This window comes from Lonchura striata, chromosome 5 (assembly GCF_046129695.1).
Source record: "Lonchura striata isolate bLonStr1 chromosome 5, bLonStr1.mat, whole genome shotgun sequence".
Classification (NCBI taxonomy): Eukaryota; Metazoa; Chordata; class Aves; order Passeriformes; family Estrildidae; genus Lonchura; species Lonchura striata.
Window position 1 is genome coordinate 71,566,467 of NC_134607.1, and position 23,303 is coordinate 71,589,769.

Below are 23,303 nucleotides of genomic sequence, written 5' to 3' on the forward strand. Positions count from 1 at the left end.
AGTGGATTTAGGACATTGTGTCCCATCCTGACCTCACTGTCCAGCCCTAAAGAAACCTTTGAAATCCAGGGAGTGGAACTGGGGAAGGCAGGATAGAGCTGGGAATGTTTTGGTGGATAAAGCCACTGCAGAACACTTAAATATATTAAAAATTCACATTATAAATTCATAGAATTATATTTTAAATGCCTGAGAATTCTCCTGAATGGTCAAATTTGCTTTTTCCTTTTTTTTTGCCTAAGCCAAGGAATGTTTTAGTCTGTGTTTTCCTGGTCACTCCAGTTTATTTGCCATCCTCTGGTGGATATTACTTCCCTGATAATTTTTTTTCCTCTTTTCTGCTGAAGATCTCCAGGGGCTCAGCAGCTCACGGGGTTTATGACCCCCACACCACGAAGGGAGAGAAAGGGGAGCGGGTGAGTCACGGAATATTCCCAGTTGGAAGAGACCCCCATGGATCATGGAGTCCAGCTCTTAAGGGAATGGCCCCACAGCGTGATCCACTTGGATAATTAATATCCTGGAATCATGGAATGGTTTGGGTTGGAAGAGACTCGAAAGATCATCCAGTTCCAACCTCGACACCTTCCATTATCCCAGGTTACTCTGTCCAGAGCTGGCCTTGGACACTTCCAGGGGTGGGACAGCCCCAGCTTCTCTGGGAATTCCATTCCAGGGCCTCCCCAGCTCCCAGCCAGGAATTCCTTCCCAATATCCCGTCCATCCCTGCCCTCTGGCAGCGAATGCAACCAAATTATGGCCAAGGAAGAGTTCAAGCAAAGAGTCGCTCTCAGATCTTTTCTGTCGATGTTTTGCTCTTCCCGCTCCATGCTGGCTTTGAAAACCCGGGAGAAGCTCTGCTCTGGGATTTGGGAATGCCCCCGAGAGTTGGAGTGCTGCATGAAGCTGTTCGGGTTCGCAGGGCTGAGGTCATCCCCCTCCACCCACGCTGTTCTTTTCCATGTTTTTAGGGTCTTCCTGGGAAGGACGGCGTTCCTGGGCTGCCGGGCAGGCCGGGCCGGCCGGGTCCTCCAGGTCCCGCTGGAATCATGGTATGGATTGGGTCTAACAAACTTCTCCAAAGGGCCATTCCAGAGAAGAGTGGCCAGCATCCCTCTGTCCTGTTTTGCAGGGGCTCCCTGGCAGCCAAGGTGACATGGTGAGTATTTGGAATGCCGGCGTGGTTTGGCTTGGAAGGGACCTTAAAACTCATCCCATTCCATGGGCGGGGACACCTCCCACTACCCCAGGGTGCTCCAAGCCCCATCCAGCCTGGCCTTGGACATTCCAGGGATCACCACCCATGGTCTTGAGGGTGTTTTTCTGTTTAATACTGCAGAATTTTATTTTTAATTCCAGGGATCTCCAGGCTATCCAGGACCCACGGGGCCAAAAGGAGACAGAGTGAGTTCCGTTCCTGGATTTCACTGGGAAAAATTAATTTCTTTGTTGTGACCTCTCTTTTCCAAACACTTTCACCAGGATCTTCAGCAAATGTGAATTTTTAAGCTGCGTCTACCTAATCCTACACTGCCATACTTCATCTTGGGGAGTTTCCCTCAGGAATCTTATGTCTTTATGGAGAAAAGTGCTCAATCCAAATCCCAAACTCTGGGCGTAATTAATTAATTAATTAATTAAAAGTTAGTAATTAGTAAATTAATTGCAGGAGAAGGTGGGGTCATTCTGCCTGAGTTTCCATTAATAACAAACCTGGTTTAATCCATTTAGGACACTAGAATATTTCAGTATTTACTGGGGGCAGATTCCAGGAGGAGCTTCCTGCCCTTCTCCCACTCTCCATCCCTCCTCTTTCCTTGCATCCCTCTGAGCTCCCTGTGCAGGTGAAAATCGGGAATGGATCCTGCTGAAAGCCAACTTCCATTTTTTTTTTCCTTGGGATTAATTATTTTTTCCATGCCAGCGAGCAAAACTCAGGTCATGGCCATGTGGTTTTGGGTACCAGGTGCTGCTTTGGGTTGATGGAATTTGCCTCAAAATCACCCAAACTGCTCCTGGATCTCCCAAGGTGCTTTTATCCACAGGGAGAGCCAGGCTATGTCCTGGGAGGAGTGGAGGTGATTCCTGGCCGGAATGGGCAGCCTGGCCCCGCTGTGAGTATCAAACCCCAGGTGTGGGAGAGCCTTTCCCGAGGGTTGGGAGAGATCCCAAATCCCTCCCTCTCCTGCTTTTCCTTGCTGCAGGGACAGAAGGGGCAGCCGGGGGTTCCTGGGGTTCCAGGACCACCGGGTTCTCCAGGGCCACCAGGAATCTCCATCAAGGTGAGTTTGCAGCACAGTTCTGGGATGTGCCACTGATGCCTTGAGAACCTGACCTAGAGCAGAGGCTGGACCAAAGAATAAATCAGGGATTAATTAAAGGATCTCCTCCATGGATCCACCTTGGGCAGCACCAGAGCCCAGCCAGGGCTGCACCCAAATGAACCAAAATGGCCCCAAAATGAACCCAGGATGAACCAAAATGGTCCCAAAATGAACCCAAATGAACCAAAATGACCCCAAAATGAACCCAGGATGAACCAAAATGGCCCCAAAATGAACCCAGGATGAACCAAAATGGCCCCAAAATGAACCCAAATGACCCAAACTGGTCCCAAGATGAACCCAAATGACCCAAAATGGTCCCAAAATGAACACAAGATGACTCAAAATGGTCCCAAAATGAACCCAAATGAACCCAGGATGACCCAAAATGGTCCCAAAATGAACCCAAATGAACCAAAATGGCCCCAAAATGAACCCAAGATGACTCAAAATGGTCCCAAAATGAACCCAAATGAACCCAGGATGACCCAAAATGGTCCCAAAATGAACCCAAATGAACCAAAATGGCCCCAAAATGAACCCAAGATGACTCAAAATGGTCCCAAAATGAACCCAAATGAACCCAGGATGACCCAAAATGGTCCCAAAATTAACCCAAATGAACCAAAATGGCCCCAAAATGAACCCAAGATGACCCAAAATGGTCCCAAAATGAACCCAAGATGAACCAAAATGGTCCCAAAATGAACCAAAATGGTCCCAAAATGAACCAAAATGGTCCCAAAATGAACCCAAATGAACCAAAATGGTCCCAAAATGAACCCAAGATGACCCAAAATGGTCCCAAAATGAACCCAAATGACCCAAACTGGCCCCAAAATGCACGAGCGCTCCCGGGGCTCTCCCTGGGATCAGTTCTGCTCCATTGGCACCTTGGAGTTCATTCCCATTCCAGCTCCAGCCCATCAGTCCCACCCTGCTTGTTTTTCTCTCTCCAGCCCACGGTGTTTGTGCTCCTGGGCTGAGGTTTGGATCATTTGTCCTTGGTGCCCAGCTGGAGCAGGAATTGTTTTGTGTCCCTGCTCTGTGCACAGAGCTCACCATCCCATCATGTGAAACTCAGACCCACACACCAAAGCAGCTCAGAATGTGAAAATAGAAAAGCCAAACCCGAGGCATGACCACAGGAAAAGGAGACCCAACACCAAACATTGCAGGTGGAGGTGTCTGGAGACCTCTCCTAAATTTCTGCCTTCCAGTGGCAGCGGGAATTTTGCTCTCTTGGATTGTCAGACTGCAGGATTTCTCTGCTGGGATGAAGTTTGGTGAGGAGCCCCTAAATACCCATCCCATGGGAATTCTCCTCATCTTTTCTGTTTCAGGGTGAACCAGGGGAATCAGGAATCAGGGTGAGTACCTGAGGTCAGCTTTCACTTTGGGATGAAAAGCCTTTTTTCCATAATTATTTCCAAGCTGCCCAGGAAGTTCTGGCTTCCAAACTTCCCAAAATTCTGTGGAGATCCATGAAGGGATCATGGAGACTTTCCTGTCCTTCATGCAGGGTCCCCGTGGGAGGAGTGGCCTCAAAGGTGACAGAGGAGACGCGGGAGAGCCGGTGAGTGGCCCCAGGAAGTCAGGGAAAAACTGGGATAGATCCAGAGGAGGGAAAAACGTGGATCAAGAGCCTGGGACAAGGAATGGCCCAAACTGGCAGCAATTCCAAAACAAGGGGAGGGCTGGTTCTTCCCATAAATCATCCCACAAAGAGGTTTGGGAAGTTTGAGCTCAAGGGGAGATATGAGAAATCTGTGGAGGATCACTGGGAATACAAGAGAGCAGGATTGATTTGGGAATTCCCTGTGTTACAAATCTGAAAGGATAACATCCCTGTGCTGCTTCCCATCCTCCCTGGATCTGGTTTTGGTTGGTTTTGCCATAATGGAGAGCCACATCCCATAAATCAGCCCTTTCCATGGGTCTGGATTCACCATTCCAGACCAACGTGGGCTCCCAGCCTCGATCTCCCATTGTTTTCCCTTCCTGAGTAAAGCCAGGGATTCATAACTTATTTGTGAGAGTAAAAGGAAATTTGGGAATACACAGACAGCTCTGCAATTCCTCAGTTTTAAAGGAACTGCTCAGATGGACAGATCAGGATAAATTTTTCTCTGCAGAATTAAAAGTAAACCTCTCCAGTTTAGGGGGGAAAAAAAAGAGATTTGATGATGTTCCTTCCTTTCCAGGGAAAACCTGGTTTGCCAGGCCCTGTGGGGCTCCATGGGGCTCCTGGACTGCCTGGACCACAGGGAGAAAAGGTTGGATATTTCCTGAATCCCTCAGCCCAGAGGGAAAACGACAGGAATAGCAGGGTAGACCTGTGGGAAGGCATTTTGGGATGTCCCAACATTCCTGGAATTCGTTGGCTCTGCTCGGAGGCAAACATTTCCAGAGGAAATCTCTGCCCTCCTGTTCTGCTAAGAAACACTCTGGAGCAGAAATGTGGGAAGGAATGGTGTTGGAATCTGAGGTGTTGGTGATTCCAAAATTGTAGAAAGTTTCTGTTTTTTAGCTCTGCTGCCAAAGCAGAAGCCACAATTGGTCTGTGCTGGTTCCCAGGTTGTTTATTCTGTTTATCTCTCACATGTTCTGCTGCCCTGCCCAGCTCTGTCCTGCAGGGCAGCGTGTGGGGCTCTGCCCTCAGTGGGATGTGACAAACATTCAATACCAGAAACTCCCTGGGCTGCATTTACAAGAACGTGCCAATATCTGTCACCTACGTTGGACAGTGTGTCCCCAGCCTGAAGCAACAGAAAAATGCCAACACCACAGTGAGACATGGAGGGCATGAAGAAGGAGAAAAAGGACAAGGCACACCCAATTTCCTCCAGCTTGTCCCCTTTGGACCCCTCATCTAGAATCCTAAAATTTTACTTTTGCACCCGTGCCACACTTAATTATTACTGATATCAAACACTCAGAGCTGGTAATTGATCCTGTAAGATTGAAAACTCTTTTCCATGGACAGAGATCACAGACAGTGTCTCTGGGGGCTCTGTCCAGGGGGTTCCTGACCCCTGCCAGGGTCCCAGGGCAGCCAGAGGGAAGTTCTGCATTCCCACAGAATGGGAGCTCTGGGATCACATTCCTGAGGATTCTGTGCTTTCCTTGCAGGGAATGGCAGGAATTGGCATTCCTGGCACTGCTGGCATGAAGGGGGAAGAAGGAGAGCAGGTGGGTTGGGAATCTTCCAGTGAGGTTTGCATTAAAATCCTCTCAGAGTGTTCAGTGTCTCCGGAGTCTCCTCCAATATTTAAGTTTTCCTCGGAGTCGCGTGGTTCCGCATGGGAAGGGTGAGAGAAGGGAAGATTTGGGGTTTAAAATTCGATCTTTCACTGTTTCCTCTGTTGTTTTCAGGGAATGATGGGACCTCCGGGAGCACCAGGACCAAAGGTGGGTGCTGGAATCCTGAACCCGAATTCCCGGGCCTGGAATTCAGTTTCCAAGGAAATTTTCTGCCCCTAACCAGCATCATAAGGAATCATCATCATAATTCCTGTGGGAAGCATTGGATCATGGAATGGTTTGGGTTGGAAGTGACCTTCCAAGGCCACCTGGTCCAAACCCTCAGGACTCAGCAGGGACACCTTCAGCCACACCAGCCTGACCTGGAGCCTTCCAGGCTCAAAAGCAAAGAAAGGGAATCATTTTCCACTGCCTGCACTCTGGAATTCCTTGCTGCCAAGGAGAGACCTGGCATGGCAGCAAGGTGGGATATTTTAAATAATAAATGGCACTTTTGAGGCCAGGGAGACTCCAGAGTCCCAGGCTGGAAGAGCTGTCCTGTAATTAATGGAAAACTGGGTCGAAGAGCTCCATCCTTCCCTCCCTCCCTCCCTCTGGATGGCAACAGGAGCCAAAAATGTTGGATCTGGTTTCATTCTGGTGGAAATTCCCTTCTGGTTTCTTCCAGGGAATTCCAGGACCTCCAGGGCAGAAGGGAGACCAAGTGAGTGGAACAGTAAGAGAACGCGACCAGCTCAGCTGGAATTATCCCGATTTTTCCCAGCTCGTTCCCTGTGGGATCCTTGAGCTCAGTTCTCCCCTCTCCTTGGCTCTTGTGCTTCCGAGATGACTCTCAGGCATTTTTAAGGAATAAATGGTGGGAAAGGAATGAGAGAAAAGTTTTCCCTGCCTCACATTTTTCATTCCATTGGCCACCATTCCTTCCTTCTGCCTTTCAGGGAAATCCAGGATTTCCAAGTGCCTTGGAGGTAACTTGGAGAGGTTTAGAGCCCTTCTTGTCTTTCAGCCGTGCAGCTTCAATCCCAAAATGCCAGAATTCCAAGAGTTGTGTCCCACAGAACCGTGGGAAGAACACCCAGACCTTTTCCCTGACCCTCCTGCCGGATTTGTCCTCTTCTCCCTTGCTCCACTTCCTGTATTCCCAATATTCCCATTGTCCCCTCAAAGGAGCTTCACTGCTCTCCAGGAAACATAAAAATAAAAATTCCCACCACTGAATCCATGTGCTCCAGCCCAAGCTCCTCATCCACAGGGATGAGCCCTGCTGGACACCCACAGCTCTCCATGTCCCTCCAAATTCCAGCTTTAAGGAGAAACCTCGGTGGTGGCCACAAGATTTCTTATCCCATAATAATTCTTATCCCATAGCAATTTTTATCCCTTGCTTCGGAAAAGGGATATCAAAATCTCCATGAAAAGGAGATTTTAAAATGAAATTAAATCAGATTTTTTTTAAAAAAACAGAGGATTTCTTTGATTTCTTCTTCTCCTCAGATTTTGGGACCTCCAGGCAAGAAAGGTGTGAGGGTAAGACTGATATTGAAATTATTAATTAATTAATTAATTGGCACTGCTTTGAAAAGGCAAGATCTATTCCTAGAAAAGCAGAGGTTGTCCCATGTTTCCTGAATTTCATTTCCCTGGTGATTGACAGGAGAGGAGAGCTTGGAAAAGTCTCGTCCTGGGAATATTTCTCTTGCTTTTATTCACGTTTTTTTACCTGGTATTCCCATTCTAGCCTTAATCCAGGGGAAAATTTGGGATTTCAGAAGGGAGACATCACTCGAGTGCAGATCCAGCCCAATCCCAGAAGGTAAAATCGGGGATAGAAGAGGCTGGAAGGGATTCCTGGAGGTGTCCAGTCCCACCTCCTGCTCCCAGCAGAGCCCATTCCAAAGCTGGCTCAGGTCTCCCGTGCTGAGAATTCCCGTGAGTGGAAAATTCCCATGGATGGAGAATTCCCATGGATGGAGAATTCTCACATTTTTAGGCCCCCGATCCAGAGTTTGGCCTCGTGGAGAGAAAATTGAATTTCCCAAACCAAGGAGCTCTCTGGGACAGAGCCATTCCCTGGCTGAATTGTCCACATTTTCCAGCTGCTTTCGAGAATTCCAATCACTTTCTCAGTGGCTTGGAGGTGGAACGTGACCCGGAATATCTTAAATTTCAATTCTAAACTTTTTTTTTTTTCCAGTCTTGCTGTCTCGTTGCCATCCTGCCAAGAACCTTCTCTCTGTGAGAAGGATTTACTGCAGGACTGATTCCACATGGCTTTTCCATGGGAATTCCCTACAGTGCTTCAGACCCCCTCATTCCACAGACACAAGGAATTTTGACTTTTTTGCTGGGATTTGATGTTGGAATCACCTCCTTTTGTTGCCCAGACTGCTTAATTTTGGCTGGCAAAAATCCCTCTTTCCTTTTAGGCTGAGCTTAAGTGTTGTCCTAGGAATTTTGCTGTGGCCTCGTGGCCTGGAATATCTGATTTTTTTAAATTATTATTCGTGATATTTCACTGGCAACCCGCAGAGAAATGACAGGTGTTCATTTTATTCGCTTTAAACCACTAAAAATGCATTTATGGTGCTACGTAGTGTGGCAACAACTGTGATGAATTTTGGATGGCAGAAAGCAGATGCTGTGGAAAAAAAATTCCTTAGAAATCCAGGGTGGATGGATGGATGGATTTGGCAAGGGAATTTTTTTCCAGGGTGCATTAGAAGTGCAAAATGCAGCCCCTAAGGAGTCATGGGAACAGGGCTTGGCTTCCTGCAGGATATTCCTGGTTTTAGGTGTGCATTTTATTCCCAGGGAGATCCCGGACCAGCTGGACCACAAGGAGACAAAGGAACCCCTGGAGAAAAAGGGGAGAAGGTGATGACCTTGCACTTCCTTTAGGGATAAAGGAATTTTTGTTTTGTTTTGTTTTCTTGGGGTTTTGTTTTGTTTTTGGTTGGTTTTTTGGGGTTTTTTTTGTGGCCACCAAGGAAATTCTGAGGGAGATGGAATTCCTCCCCAAGTCACCCATCCAGGAATCCAGGGATGTGTAGGAATCCAACGCTCCTGGAAAGGAAATCAGGCAGGGAGTAAATGCTCAGCTCCTCGGTTATCCGTGGGGATGGAAGTACCTTGGATCTGCTCTGGGGAGGTTTCTCCTGAGCTTGGAAAAGCTGCCTTGGCAAAACCCCATATCCCTTTTTTTTTTTTTTCAGGGAAGTCCAGGATTTGGAATTCCCGGCCAGCCTGGGCTAAAGGGAGACATTGGTGACAGGGTGAGTGGGACAGCAGGGTGGAATGGGAAGGGCCCGGGGGACAAACCAGGAGGTTTAGGGACAAAATGTCTCCATCAGCTCCATGGATTTGTTGGGCCTGAGGAGATGAGCACTGGGGAGGTGACGAGGAACCAGGCTGGTGACCCTCTGGAGGTCTGGGGTGACGGGGTCATCAGCTCTGTCCTCAGGTCAGATGCAAAGGTGGGATCCCCCAAAATGTGGAGAATTCCTCGTGACTGGAGGAAAACACGGATGGTCAGTGACTCTATGGACAGAATCCAAGGAAATCCCATTTCCAATTATTTCCCCTCCCGAAAATCTTCATCTTCCTGACTTTTCTGTCTAGGAAGGTCTTGGTGGCTCCCATATGACTCCAGTGATGTCCAGGAAGGATTGGGTTAATCCTTGCTGTTCCCTTCTCCAGGGGCATCACAGTCCTGCTCACTTTAATTCAGCAAAAATTGGCAAATCCCAATATTACGGATGAATATCTTTGGAAAAGGAGTGAGAAGCTCAAAATATTGATGGTTTCAAAGTGGGGGAGACAGGAGACACCTCTGGACAAGGTGCACTTGGCACAGCCCCTCGTGGGACATTCCCCGTTTTCCCTTGGCACAGCCCCTCGTGGGACGTTCCCTGTTTTCCTTGGCACAGCCCCTCGTGGGACATTCCCTGTTTTCCCTTGGCACAGCCCCTCGTGGGACATTCCCTGTTTTCCTTGGCACAGCCCCTCGTGGGACATTCCCTGTTTTCCTTGGCACAGCCCCTCGTGGGACATTCCCTGTTTTCCCTTGGCACAGCCCCTCGTGGGACGTTCCCTGTTTTTTCCTTGGCACAGCCCCTCGTGGGACGTTCCCCGTTTTTCCTTGGCACAGCCTCTCGTGGGACATTCCCTGTTTTTCCTTGGCACAGCCCCTCGTGGGACGTTCCCTGTTTTTCCTTGGCACAGCCTCTCGTGGGACGTTCCCTGTTTTCCCTTGGCACAGCCCCTCGTGGGACATTCCCTGTTTTCCCTTGGCACAGCCCCTCGTGGGACATTCCCTGTTTTTCCTTGGCACAGCCCCTCGTGGGACGTTCCCTGTTTTTCCTTGGCACAGCCTCTCGTGGGACGTTCCCTGTTTTCCCTTGGCACAGCCCCTCGTGGGACATTCCCTGTTTTTCCTTGGCACAGCCCCTCGTGGGACGTTCCCCGTTTTCCCTTGGCACAGCCCCTCGTGGGACATTCCCTGTTTTTCCTTGGCACAGCCCCTCATGGGACATTCCCCGTTTTCCCTTGGCACAGCCCCTCGTGGGACATTCCCCGTTTTCCCTTGGCACAGCCCCTCGTGGGACATTCCCTGTTTTTCCTTGGCTCAGCCCCTCATGGGACGTTCCCTGTTTTTCCTTGGCACAGCCCCTCGTGGGACATTCCCTGTTTTTCCTTGGCACAGCCCCTCGTGGGACGTTCCCCGTTTTTCCTTGGCTCAGCCCCTCGTGGGACATTCCCTGTTTTCCCTTGGCACAGCCCCTCATGGGACGTTCCCCATTTTTCCTTGGCACAGCCCCTCGTGGGACATTCCCTGTTTTCCCTTGGCACAGCCCCTCGTGGGACATTCCCTGTTTTTCCTTGGCACAGCCCCTCGTGGGACATTCCCTGTTTTCCCCTTGTCTGATTTGAACTGGAATTACCTTCCCTGTGTCATTCCTTCTGTGTTTCTGCAGGGAAACGTGGGATTGTCTGGGAAGCCAGGTCAGAAGGTGAGTCCATGGAAAGCTTTGTTCCTTGTGAGGGTGGAGAGGTCCTGGCACAGAATTCCCAGAGCAGCTGGGGCTGCCCCTGGATCCCTGGAAGTGTCCAAGGCCAGGTTGGACACTGGGGCTTGGAGCAGCCTGAGATAGTAGAAGGTGGCCCTGCCCATGGATGGGGGTGGAACCAAGTGGTCTTAGAGGTTCCTTCCAACATCTTTGATCAGGCCTTGAAAGATTCCTGCTAATCCTCACCTGCAGGATTTTCCCCGGGAAAAGTTCCAAACCAGTCAAGGAATTTCTGGAAAAGATCCCACCTGTGGAGTTTGTTCAGTGAGTGTCTCGCTGTGGGCGTTCCTCAAACAGGGATCCCCCCCAGCCTTGGCTGGAGGAGGGTTTGAGTTTGGGAATTGTTCCGTGGATCAGTGAATGGAATGGAATATTAAGGTTGGATCAGCTTCCAGGGCATGGACAAATGGGATGTCACAAAGTGGGATGCGGCCAAGCCAAGAGGTCTTCACGAGATGGGTGAAGTTACGCAGCGGAAGCAAGGAAAGGTGTTTGGGCTGGGAGAAGGCCTGGAGAGGTGGTGTCACAGATTTCCCAGATCCCATGGGATATTCTGAGTTGGGGACAGACCCGCAAGGATCATCCAATCCAGCTCTGAAGGAAATGGGATCAAATCCATGACCTTGTGGGACAAACATCAAACAGAGCAGAGAGGACCCATCCATGAGAGCTCAGCTGATTTAAATGGGAATAAAAATTAAAACACCCAACGGGAACTGATCCTGTGTCCAAGACTGGATCCATCTCGAGTCTCTGCCAACCTGAGCTGCTCCTGGAGGTGGAGAACCTCAGCAGGTTCTGTCCTGAGTGAATTCCAGGGGTGACTGTGGAGTCTGGATAGATGAGGTTAGAGCTGGATGCTTTCCAGGCCAATAATCCTACAAAAATAATAATACTATGATTAAATCAACCGAAATACTATTAACATATATTATTAAATAAATCAAAATCAAATAAATATTAATACTACAAAACCCACAAGCCCAGCCTTTCCTAGCACAGGGTAAAAATGCTGGGAGCCCAAACTTCACCCAGGATTGTGGAAGCAGCTCCGTGACCATGGATGCGCCGCTGGAATCTGCCCCTCGGTGTCTCAAGTGGGAGGGCTCTGGAATGCAGGACGGGAAGGTGACAAGTCTTCTTTCCTTTAGGGGGAGAGAGGTGAACCAGGATTCCCTGGAAAACCAGGAGAGGCCGGCCTGAGAGGAAAAGATGTGAGTGAGGGCAGGATCCGGGGGGACGGAGCTGCCGATCTTTGGGACCAACCAACAACCCCGGCTCTGCCCTGAAATGACAAACAAGGGACAACTTTTCTTCCTTGTTCTTCAACATCAGTGCCCAGAGCAGCTGGGGCTGCCCTGGATCCCTGGAATGTCCAAGGAAATGTTGGACACTGGGGCTGGAGCAGCCTGGGACAGTGGGAGGTGTCCCTGCCATGGCAGGGGTGGCACTGGGTGGGATTTAAGGTCCCTTCCAACCCAAACCATTCTGGAATTCTTTGATCAGGATTTTTTTTTTTTTTGGTCACATCTGCTTGATGTGGATTTAGCTCCAGGTGCAGCCACACCAGCCCTGAGGGGTCGCTTGTGGCTCTGAGCCTCAGATGATCTCAACTTGGGAAGGATCCATAAAAATCACGGAGCTCGGCTCCCTGCTCCTCACAGAACTGCCCAAATATTTCCCTCTCACGGCCACACAAGGTGGGTCCTCAAAAAACATCAGAAGAGGCTTCTAGAAATTTCTCCTGATCCCAGCAAAGAGCTTTCCTCAGCTCTGAGTGCTGGTTGGTCCCTGGAAATAGAATAGGAACCCTATAAAAAGTTCCCTCTTGGCATCAAATGAGGTGGCCCCTCACAAAAAACAAGGTGGGTCCTCACAAAAACAAGGTGGGTCCTCACAAAAAACAAGGTGGGCCCTCACAAAAACAAGGTGGGCCCTCACAAAAACAAGGTGGGCCCTCAAAAAAACAAGGCGGGCCCTCGCAAAAATAAGGTGACCCACATGAAAAACAAGATGGGCCCTCACAAAAAAAGAGGAACCCTCACAAAAAACAAGCAAAAACACCCTGACTGGCTTCTAGAAAAATGGATTTTTATACATTGAGTTTGATGTCACATTATCTGGAATATTCCTGTGGTCAGTTTGGGATGTCCCTGTGGTCAGTCTGGGATGTCCCTGTGGTCAGTTTGGGATGTCCCTGTGGTCAGTCTGGGATGTCCCTGTGGTCAGTTTGAAATATCCCTGTGGTCATTTCGGGATGTCCCTGTGGTCAGTTTGGATATCCCTGTGGTCAGTCTGGGACATCCCTGTGGTCAGTTTGGGATGTCCCTGTGGTCAGTTTGGGATGTCCCTGTGGTCATTTCGGGATATCCCTGTGGTCAGTTTGGGATATCCCTGTGGTCAGTTTGAGTTATCTCTGTGGTCAGTTTGAGTTATCTCTGTGGTCATTTCGGGATATCCCTGTGGTCATTTCGGGATGTCCCTGTGGTCAGTTTGGGATATCCCTGTGGTCAGTTTGGATCTCCCTGTGGTCAGTTTGGGATATCCCTGTGGTCAGTTTGGGATGTCCCTGTGGTCAGTTCGGGATGTCCCTGTGGTCAGTTCGGGATGTCCCTGTGGTCATTTCGGGATATCCCTGTGGTCAGTTTGGATCTCCCTGTGGTCAGTTTGGGATGTCCCTGTGGTCAGTTTGGGATATCCCTGTGGTCAGTTTGGGATGTCCCTGTGGTCAGTTTGGGATGTCCCTGTGGTCAGTTTGGGATATCCCTGTGGTCAGTTTGGGATGTCCCTGTGGTCAGTTTGGGATATCCCTGTGGTCAGTTTGGGATGTCCCTGTGGTCAGTCTGGGATGTCCCTGTGGTCAGTTTGGATATCCCTGTGGTCAGTTTGGGATGTCCCTGTGGTCAGTCTGGGATGTCCCTGTGGTCAGTTTGGATATCCCTGTGGTCAGTTTGGGATGTCCCTGTGGTCAGTTCGGGATATCCCTGTGGTCAGTTTGGGATGTCCCTGTGGTCATTTCAGGATGTCCCTGTGGTCAGTTCGGGATATCCCTGTGGTCAGTTTGGAATATCCCTGTGGTCAGTTTGGGATGTCCCTGTGGTCAGTTTGGGATATCCCTGTGGTCAGTTTGGGATGTCCCTGTGGTCAGTTTGGAATATCCCTGTGGTCAGTTCGGGATGTCCCTGTGGTCAGTTTGGGATATCCCTGTGGTCAGTCTGGGATATCCCTGTGGTCAGTTCGGGATATCCCTGTGGTCAGTTTGAGTTATCTCTGTGGTCATTTCGGGATGTCCCTGTGGTCATTCTGGATATCCCTGTGGTCAGTTTGGGATATCCCTGTGGTCAGTTTGGGATATCCCTGTGGTCAGTTTGGATATCCCTGTGGTCAGTTTGGATGTCCCTGTGGTCAGTTCGGGATGTCCCTGTGGTCAGTTTGGATATCCCTGTGGTCAGTTTGGGATGTCCCTGTGGTCAGTTTGGGATGTCCCTGTGGTCAGTTGGGATATCCCTGTGGTCAGTTTGGGATATCCCTGTGGTCAGTTTGGGATGTCCCTGTGGTCAGTTCGGGATATCCCTGTGGTCAGTTTGAGTTATCTCTGTGGTCATTTCGGGATGTCCCTGTGGTCAGTTCGGGATGTCCCTGTGGTCAGTTCGGGATATCCCTGTGGTCAGTTTGAGTTATCTCTGTGGTCATTTCGGGATGTCCCTGTGGTCAGTTCGGGATGTCCCTGTGGTCAGTTTGGATATCCCTGTGGTCAGTTTGGGATGTCCCTGTGGTCATTTTGGATATCCCTGTGGTCAGTTTGAGTTATCTCTGTGGTCATTTCGGGATGTCCCTGTGGTCAGTTTGGGATGTCCCTGTGGTCAGTTTGGGATGTCCCTGTGGTCAGTCTGGGATGTCCCTGTGGTCAGTTTGGATCTCCCTGTGGTCAGTTTGGGATGTCTCTGTGGTCAGTCTGGTAGAACCGTGGAGGAACGGCTCCTCTGGGACCAAGGTGCTCCCACCCCTTCCCGAGGTGCCAGGAAAAGCGCAGCTGGAAAACGAAACCCGTGGATTGGTCCTGAAGTTGATCCCGGCTCATTTTATTTCCTATTTATTTGTCCTTGAACGAGAATCCTCTTCACTTTCCTGTTAGCTTGGATTTCACATTCCAAACGGCTGGAGTGGAAAAACCAAAAAATAACTAGACTGGTTTTTTGGGGTTTTTTTTGTTTGGTTTTTTGTTTGTTTGTTATGGTTTTTTGTTTTGGTTTTTGTTTTGTTTGGTTGGTTTTTGTTGGTTTTTTTTTTGGGGGGGGGGGTTTTTTGTTTGTTTTGTTTTGTTTTTCTGGGAGATGCTGAAAACAAGAGCGCCATGAATGGAACCCCAGAACATCCCGGGTGGGAAGGGACCCACCGGGATCATCCAGTCCAACCCCTGGCCCTGCACAGGACACTCCAACAATCCCACCCTGTCCCTGAGACCATTATCCAAACATTCCTGGAGCTCAGAACAGTGGGATCCGGTGGCAATCACCTCACCCTTCTCCTAAACTGAAATATTCCAGTCACCCCACACCCTGTGCCCCTTTTTCCTCATTTATGGGAATGCTGTAAAACACCATCCCTAATTTAAGACATCCCAGATATCCCAAAACCTGCCTCTATCCCAGTTTTCCTGGGCTAACGAGATTTAACATCCATTAGAGCCCCTGGAATGTTTGATGGACTCGGTTCTCTCCCTTTAAACCATTTCCTCCTATTTAAGTGCAATAAATCCCTGTCCCTTGATGGAAAAACATTTGGAAAGCCGCTCCTCTCTTTTAGGGAGAAGCTGGAGTCCCTGGAGAGCCAGGAGTGAGAGGAATCAGGGTAATAATTCCATTTTTCTCACTATTATTATCATTTCCTGCCCTGGAGAGTTGGTGGGGCTGCTCCGTTTCCCTTCTCCATCCCACTGGGAGCCCTCACTTGGAAATATCCGCGTCCAAATATTCCTTTCCTGTGGGAAAAATGATCTTTTCCTTGCTGTTTTCCATGTCTGAGCTGCTGCTCGGGGTCTGTTTGGGATTTTTTATTTTTCTTCTCAATCTCTTCTTGCAGGGTCCTCCTGGACCCCCAGGACGTCCTGGAGAACAAGGAATGAAAGGAGATCCAGGAGAACCTGGGAAGGATGTAAGGAATCCCTGAAGGAGCAGCTGGAAGAGGGTGGATGTTGGGAGACCTTGGGTTTATTCCCAGCATTATAAGTAAATAATATTTATTTATTCAGATTAGGGTTGGATGGATCCAATGTGGGCAGATGCAGCAGAGATGGATTCGCTCCATCCTTTTTTCATCCCAGTGGGGAACAAAAAAAAAAAAAAAAATCAGGGAAAATATTACTAATTTTCTCATGATTTTACCTAAATCTTCTTTGGGAGAGTCCCAAAAATATCAAAGCAGCTCCTCCCCCACTCTCACCCTTTTCCCTGTGGCCATTTCAGCAAGAATTGAGAGTTTAAATTTGTGATTTAATGATGTCATTTACTTTATTATTTAATTTACTTTATTCAATCTATTCTATCAAATTGTTTCGCTTATTCTATTTAATTTTTTTAAATTTTTAAAAAATTATTTCTTTTTAATTTTATTTATTCTTGCTGTTTATTTTGTGGGGACAGGGAAGGACACGAGACAGAGCAGCCACAGCAGCAATTCCCAAGAAATTGGGAGGAAAAACTCATTCCCAGAGGTCCACAGGGTGTCTTTGGGTGGATCTTTTGCAGCCATTCCTGCCAAATTCCTGATTTTCCTGCAGGACTCGTGTCCAAGTCACGGGAAAAGTGGGATTGGGAGCAAAGCTGCAGGAATCATCCCCATGGATGCAAAGCAGATCCAATCCCAGGCTTTCCCAAAGAAATGGTGTTGCTTCCTCCAAAGGCGTGGGGGCAGGGAAATAAAAGCAAAATTTGGGTTGCACGAGAGGTAATTCCATTATTCCAGGTGGGATAGCAAAGGAAAAGCCAGGAAAATCAAGGAAAACTCCCGTGAGCTCTTCTGGTGGCCAGGCTTGGAGTGAAGAGCGGAATTGCTCCAAATTGAAGCTAAAAACGGGAATTTGGGAGACGCGGGAAAGGCTTGGTTGGTCCCTCTGGAAAAGGTGGCAGTAGTTTGGGATCAGCACCCAGGAAATGGGAATTTCAGAGGGGAACTAACGCGTTCCTGCTGGTTTTCAGGGAGATCCTGGGAAGGACGGCCTGAGAGGCGAAAGAGGCCCCCCAGGACCAAAGGTAGGTGCTGAGTCCAGGATTTGGTGGTGGTGCCACCACCTTTTGGGAGGAAAACCCGGCTCAGGTCTCCTCTGACCCCCCCAAAAGTTTGGGATTTCAAAGCGGAGCTCCTGGGATGGGCTCAGGAAGTCGTGGTCGCGCCGGGGCCGTGGTCCCACGTCTCCACAGAGCTTCTTTAGGAGGAAGAATGTTCTTCAGGAGTCGAACGGGATAAATTCAAAGGTTGTTCCTTCTTTTCCTCCTCCTGCAAGTCGAAGAGCACACGGAAAGGGGTGGAAGGAGGAATGGCTTTGGATCCCATCCAAGACCTTTAGAGGTGGGAACAGCTCCTTCCTTAATGGAGAGGAAAACGCTGCAGGAAGCGGCACCGGTGGGGACAGGGAGATGTCCTGGTTGCCAGGAGATCCAGACCTTTGGAAAAGCAAAGATTTATCCGAGGGAAGAGGCATCCCAAATTCTCCCTGACGCGCCTTGGCTGGAGAGGCCATCGGAGCCTTCCTGGTGCCCTTCATTCCACCGGAATCTGTCGATGCAGAACCCGGATTTCAGTGAAATGAAGTCCCTCAGAGAGGCAGAGGTCAGCCCCACCTCAGCAGATGTTCCTCACCCCGGGAGCCTCCAGGCTGGACCTTCCAAACCCCTGCGGCTCATCTGTGATTTCATCCCCGCTCCGTCCGAGATCTCTCTCCTGGAGTCGGAATTCCATCACCGCGACCTCCCGTGGGAGCCCATCCCGCTGGAGACATTGGATCCAACCACGTGTGGGGCCACCGGCACCATGGCCACCTCCAGAGGGGACCACCAACCGCAGGAGCAGCTTGGCCATCGTCCTCCTCGGTGTCCTCTGCCCTGATGGCACTGGTGGCACCCAAGGACCTCAACAATCTTTCCTTTCCCACACGTTTGTGGCCAAGAGGTGGAGAAGGGGACGGTGCAAAGTTCTGGTCCAAAGCTCACTTAGATGCTGCTCATGGGCCAGGCTTTCCCTACAAAATCCAGCCGTGCCTGTGTCCAGTGGAGGAGGGAAGGAGCAGGGTGGGATTCAAGCCCCTAAATGGGAATTATCCGGGATTACCCAGCGGGCTGGTGGCAGATGAAGGGCTGGATATGGGATTGCTCCCCTTAATCTTCTTGCTCCTCGTGGAAATTAATGATTCAGGATGGAATTAATGATCCGATCTCGTTTGTTCCAAGGGAGAACCTGGCCCACCGGGAAGAGGAGTGGAAATGAAGGTAAAGAAATCAAAATTAAAGAGCTGGAAGCACCTCCCTCTCTGTGTGGGCTGGGATGGCAGAGGGGACCCAGCGTGCGTCCCCTGGGCCATCAGCCACCTCCAGGAGAAGCTTCTGGAGAGCAAAGTTGGGGCTTTTCTTTCCCCTTGCAGGACCTGGAGAGGCTTTTTGAAGCGTACGGGATCAAGGTAGGAGATCCTTGGTCCTTCCTCCTGACCAAGGTGTGTGATTTGGCTTTTCCATCTCTTCCCTCTGGAATCCTGGAGGTGCCATTTGCTCCCCCAGCAATCCCAGGAAGGTTCATTCCGTTTCCTTTTCCAGGTTATATTTAAATATTTCTGGGGCAGAATTTTTTTTTTTGCTGCCATTTTACGGGGTGGGTGGTGGCTTTGAGGCCCCTGTGACAGTGACACGTGGACCTTAAATCCTCTCTAATTCCAACCTCAGCACCTTCCACTATCCCAGATTGTTCCAAACCCCATCCAACCTGCCCTTGGACACTTACAGGGATGGGGTAGTCACAGCTTCTCTGGGAATTCCAAAGAGTTCTCTGGGAATTCCACCCTCCCAGCCTTCCAAAAATTCCTCCCCAATATCCAACCTAAATCCTCATTCAGTTTAAAACCCCTCCCTCTTGTCATATCCCCATATTCCCATGGAAAAAGGGAATTTTCCCCCCGCTCTCCCTCTTTAATTCCCCTCAAAGTCCTGAAAGGCCACGAAGGTGGGGTTTTTATTTAGGATGGGGACAGACCCCCCAAAACTCCACGGATCATCTCCTTGATCCCAAAGCTGTATTTCAACCCCCGGCAATCCGTCATTCCTCGTTTTGGGCTGGCTGCCCTTGGGTTGTCACCTGCTGGGGACAGGAGGGTGGCACTGGGCCGCCTTACTGGTGTGCCCTGGTTCCAGCTGGAGCTGCTGAGGGACCTCTCGGACGCCATCCTGAGGGACGGGCTCCTGCGGCTCCGGGGTGGCTCCAGGACCAGCCAAACTTCCATGGAAAACCAGGCGGCCGTGCCCGTCACCGTGAGTCGCGTCACCTGCCGGGGGTGACAGACCTCCGGGGAAGGAGGGAGATGGGAATGAGCCACCAACGCCATCGGGGTCACCTCTGTCACCGGGCAGGTTGTGGTGGACTGGGAGAGGATGTGGCTGGCACCGGGATCTGGGATTTTTGGGATTTTGGGATACAAAACACTCATTTTTAAATGGGAATTAAGGAATCAGCCATTCCCAAATGCTTGTGCCCTCTGGGAGTCTTTGAGGACCCCAGAGCCATCAGGGTCACCTCTGTCACCGGGTGGTCGTGGTGGACTGGGAGAGGCTGTGACTGGCACCGGGATCTGGGATTTTGGGATTTTGGGATACAAACCACTCATTTTTAAACGGGAATTAAGGAATCAGCCATTCCCAAAGCCACCCAAGTGTCCTTGTGCCCTCTGGGAGTCTTTGAGAACCCCAAAGCCACTGAGGTCACCTCTGTCACCGAGCAGGTCGTGGTGGCTTGGGAGAGGCTGTGGCTGGCACCGGGATCTGGGATTTTGGGATACAAAACATTCATTTTTAAATGGGAATTAAGGAATAAGCCATTCCCAAACTTTTGTGCCCTCTGGGAATCTTTGAGGACCCCAAAGCCATCGGGGTCACCTCTGTCACCGGGCAGGTCTTGGTGGCTTGGGAGAGGATGTGACTGGCACCGGGATCTGGGATTTTGGGATTTTGGGATACAAGCCACTCATTTTTAAACGGGAATTAAGGAATCAGCCATTCCCAAGGCTACCCAAGTGTCCTTGTGCCCTCTGGGAATCTTTGAGGACCCCAAAGCCACTGAGTTCACCTCTGTCACCAGGCAGATCGTGGTGGCTTGGGAGAGGATGTGGCTGGCACTGGGATCTGGAATTTTTGGGATAAAGGGATACAAACCACTCATCTTTAAATGGGAATTAAGGAATCAGCCATTCCCAAATGCTCTGCACCTCTGGGAGTCTTTGAGGACCCCAAAGCCATCAGGGGCACCTCTGTCACCAGGCAGGTCATGGTGGACTGGGAGAGGCTGTGACTGGCACCGGGATCTGGGATTTTTGGGATTTTGGGATACAAACCACTCATTTTTAAATGGGAATTAAGGATTCAGCCATTCCCAAACCATTGTGCCCTCTGGGAGTCTTTGAGAACCCCAAAGCCATCGGGGTCACCTCTGTCACCGGGCAGGTCGTGGTGGACTGGGAGAGGATGTGACTGGCACCGGGATCTGGGATTTTGGGATTTTGGGATACAAAACACTCATTTTTAAACGGGAATTAAGGAATCAGCCATTCCCAAAGCCACCCAAGTGTCCCTGTGCCCTCTGGGAGTCTTTGGGGTGCTGGGTGTGGGGCTGGAAGCACCAAAAGGGGTCATGAGTGGGGTCTCGACAGCCAAAGGGGTCCCAGGGAAGGAGGAGGATTCCCGGGAAGGAAAGTTTGGATGTGGCCAGCAAGGAATTGCTGCCCACTCGCCCCATCCTGGCTCAGAAACGTCCCCGAGTGGGACGGAGCGTGCTGGAAGGTTGGGAAAGGTTGGGATGAAGCCACCAGGATCCGGCTCCTGCTGGGGGAGGATGCTGGGAGCTCGGCGCTGTCACCGTCTCACCGATCCCTTCTTTTGGTGTGGCAGGATCCGCCGGGGTCCGACACTTCCCGCGGTGTCCCGGCCGGCACCGAGGGGACGGGAGAGGGACAGAGCCTGGAGCTGGAGGCTCCGGAGGTGCCGCTGTCTGGAGGATTCCCTGAGGTGAAAATAAACAGCAGGAAAGGACAAAATTGGGGTTTTTATGGTGTCCAGTTCTGGGCTCTTCCAATCAGGAAGGACATGGAGAGTGTCCAGGGCAGGGAACGGAGCTGGGAAGGGTTTGGAGAACCAGGAGAAGCTGAGGGAGCTGGGAAGGGGCTGAGCTGGAGCCAAGGAGGCTCAGGGGGACCTTGTGGCTCTGCACAAGTCCCTGCCAGGAGGGGACAGCCGGGGGGTCGGGCTGTGCTCCAGGGAACAGGGACAGGAGCAGAGGGAACGGCCTCAGGCTGGACACCAGCAGGAATTTCCCCATGGAAAGGGGGTCAGGCCTTGGGAGGAGCTGCCCAGGGAGGTTTGGAGTGCCCATCCCTGGAGGTGTCCAAGGAATCCCTGGAGGTGGCACTCTGGGCTGGGGATCAGGCCCAGGTTGAACTCCATGGTCCTGGAATTCTTTTCCATCCTGGGATTCTGTGGAGCGCTTCCTGCCCCGGCAGGGGTGGATCCAGTCCTGTTGTCAGGATGGATTTGGGTTGTCCATGCTGGGACTGCCGGAGCTCCAGGAACGTTTGGACAACACTCCCAGGGATTCTTGGGATCTCCTGGGACTGCATGATCCCTGTGGGTCACTTCCCACTCAGGACATTCCATGATTCTGCGACTCCAGAGCCCTCATTTGGAGTAGCCAGACAAATTCCAGCCACTTGCCTCCCGATTAACAGCTCCTAATTATGGGAATCAGGAATTTATCCATAGTTTTAAGGCTCCTCTCCATGCTGGGGTTCCTGTAGGAGGCATCTCCTGGGGTTTGATCTCCCTCTGTGGCTGGAGCAGGATGATCCAATTCCTCAGAGACTTGGACAAGGTGGGACAGGACATTCCCTCTCAGCCCTCGGCCTCCTCTTGCATCCTCAGGTTCTTCCCAGATTTTTCCAAGCTGGATTAGGACATTTTAGGGGCCGAGAGGGGACGTTTGCACCAAGAACCAGCAAAAATTGGGATTTGGGATACAGAGACCCCAAAACTCTCTGTGTTAAGCTTTGGGAGCCCAACCCAAACCGGAAAAAAGGGATTTGGGACCATCAGAGCATCCCTCACTCCCTCGGGGAGGATTCCCTCAGGGAATTCTCCCTTTTCCATTGATGCTGATTGGATGGGTGCAGAGGAGTTAAAATTCCCAGAGCCTGACTGGACAGATCACTGGAATTTTGAGTTTTGCCCCTATTTGATTGCAATGGAAAATGAAATTAGAGAAAGGATAAGGATTTCTGCATGGATCAGTGTCAGGGCTTGGGAGAGGGTCCTGTTGTCCATTTTTTCCATTTTCCCCATTTTTTCCCAGTAATTAACGGAATTTTGTCGGTGTTTATCCATCCCTCTCTGCAGAGTTTGGCTGTGCCCCCGCCACATCCAGGAGATCTGCAGGAAAACCATTCCCCGGATCTCCTGGAAGGACAAGCCCAGCAGGACACCAGCCAGGTACGTTTTCCCAAGGATTTCAGACCAGGGATGGACTGGGATGCAAATCCTAATCCTGGGATTGTCTTCTCCATATCCCTGGAGAACACCAGAGCTCCTGGGACGGGCAGGAGGCTGATGGCAGCGACAGGAATCCCTGGGGAAATGTTTTGTTGGTTAATTCCACAATTTCGGGGGCCAAACCGGGATAATCCCGTAGATCAAACGGATCCCACCTGGCCACACCATCCCTGTGGTATTCCAATTTGGTTGGCTGAAGATTTGATGATTCCCAGTGCTTTTAAAACTGGGAGTTGAAATTCCAAACAGGGAATTTAAAATATGCCTCCTACAAGAGGTTTCCTTTTCCTTCCCATTTTCCATGGATATAGAAATCCATGGATAGGGTCTCAGGATATTCCACAGATATTCCAGGATATTCCTGCTGTGCTCTGGAGCATCTGACTCATGTAAAGAGGAGGATTTTATGGTCTAGGCAGGAATTTGGGGATTTTCTCCGATCCCTAAAATCCCATTTCCCTCTGTTTTCCTGCCCTCCTGGGCAGAGATTCCCTTCCCAAATCCCGCTCCAAACCCAGCACTCTCCAGTCTGGACATCCCTATGGAATTCTTGGAAACACCCAGAGGCAGGACAGCACCAGCTTTAAAAAGCAAAGGGGAAAATCCCGCGGATCTTTCCTTGGAGCAGCAGGAACAGCACCAGCCAGGATATTTTTAGGGATGGCGAGACTGGAAGCGGGGGGATCCTGCTCCAGGAAATCCTGCTCTGCTTTGCCGAGCTCTTCCTTCTGCTCCCGTCCCTTTGTCCCGGCCCTGGCTCGGGAAATGAATTCCTGGGATAATCCCGGAGCTGGAATCACGAGGGCTCAGCAGCCACGAGAGGGCTCCCGGCTCCAAAGGAAAATCCTGGAGCGGGA

The 23,303-nt window shown here is 50.5% G+C and overlaps 1 protein-coding gene across 1 annotated transcript in view; it reads left to right on the forward strand.

Moving 5' to 3' along the window:
• LOC110470949 (uncharacterized) overlaps positions 1-23,303 on the forward strand; it is a 100,399-nt gene that overhangs the window by 31,170 nt on the left and 45,926 nt on the right. Inside the window, exons 25-49 of the mRNA XM_077783713.1 lie at positions 348-416; positions 972-1,052; positions 1,133-1,159; positions 1,360-1,404; positions 2,046-2,114; positions 2,205-2,282; positions 3,668-3,694; positions 3,847-3,900; positions 4,529-4,600; positions 5,457-5,516; positions 5,700-5,735; positions 6,256-6,291; positions 7,083-7,115; positions 8,400-8,462; positions 8,801-8,860; positions 10,562-10,597; positions 11,806-11,868; positions 15,461-15,505; positions 15,737-15,808; positions 16,852-16,905; positions 18,100-18,138; positions 18,291-18,326; positions 19,051-19,167; positions 20,797-20,913; positions 22,294-22,386. Coding sequence (XP_077639839.1) covers positions 348-416; positions 972-1,052; positions 1,133-1,159; positions 1,360-1,404; positions 2,046-2,114; positions 2,205-2,282; positions 3,668-3,694; positions 3,847-3,900; positions 4,529-4,600; positions 5,457-5,516; positions 5,700-5,735; positions 6,256-6,291; positions 7,083-7,115; positions 8,400-8,462; positions 8,801-8,860; positions 10,562-10,597; positions 11,806-11,868; positions 15,461-15,505; positions 15,737-15,808; positions 16,852-16,905; positions 18,100-18,138; positions 18,291-18,326; positions 19,051-19,167; positions 20,797-20,913; positions 22,294-22,386 — 1,482 coding nt within the window. The remainder of the gene's footprint in view (positions 1-347; positions 417-971; positions 1,053-1,132; positions 1,160-1,359; positions 1,405-2,045; positions 2,115-2,204; positions 2,283-3,667; positions 3,695-3,846; positions 3,901-4,528; positions 4,601-5,456; positions 5,517-5,699; positions 5,736-6,255; positions 6,292-7,082; positions 7,116-8,399; positions 8,463-8,800; positions 8,861-10,561; positions 10,598-11,805; positions 11,869-15,460; positions 15,506-15,736; positions 15,809-16,851; positions 16,906-18,099; positions 18,139-18,290; positions 18,327-19,050; positions 19,168-20,796; positions 20,914-22,293; positions 22,387-23,303) is intronic.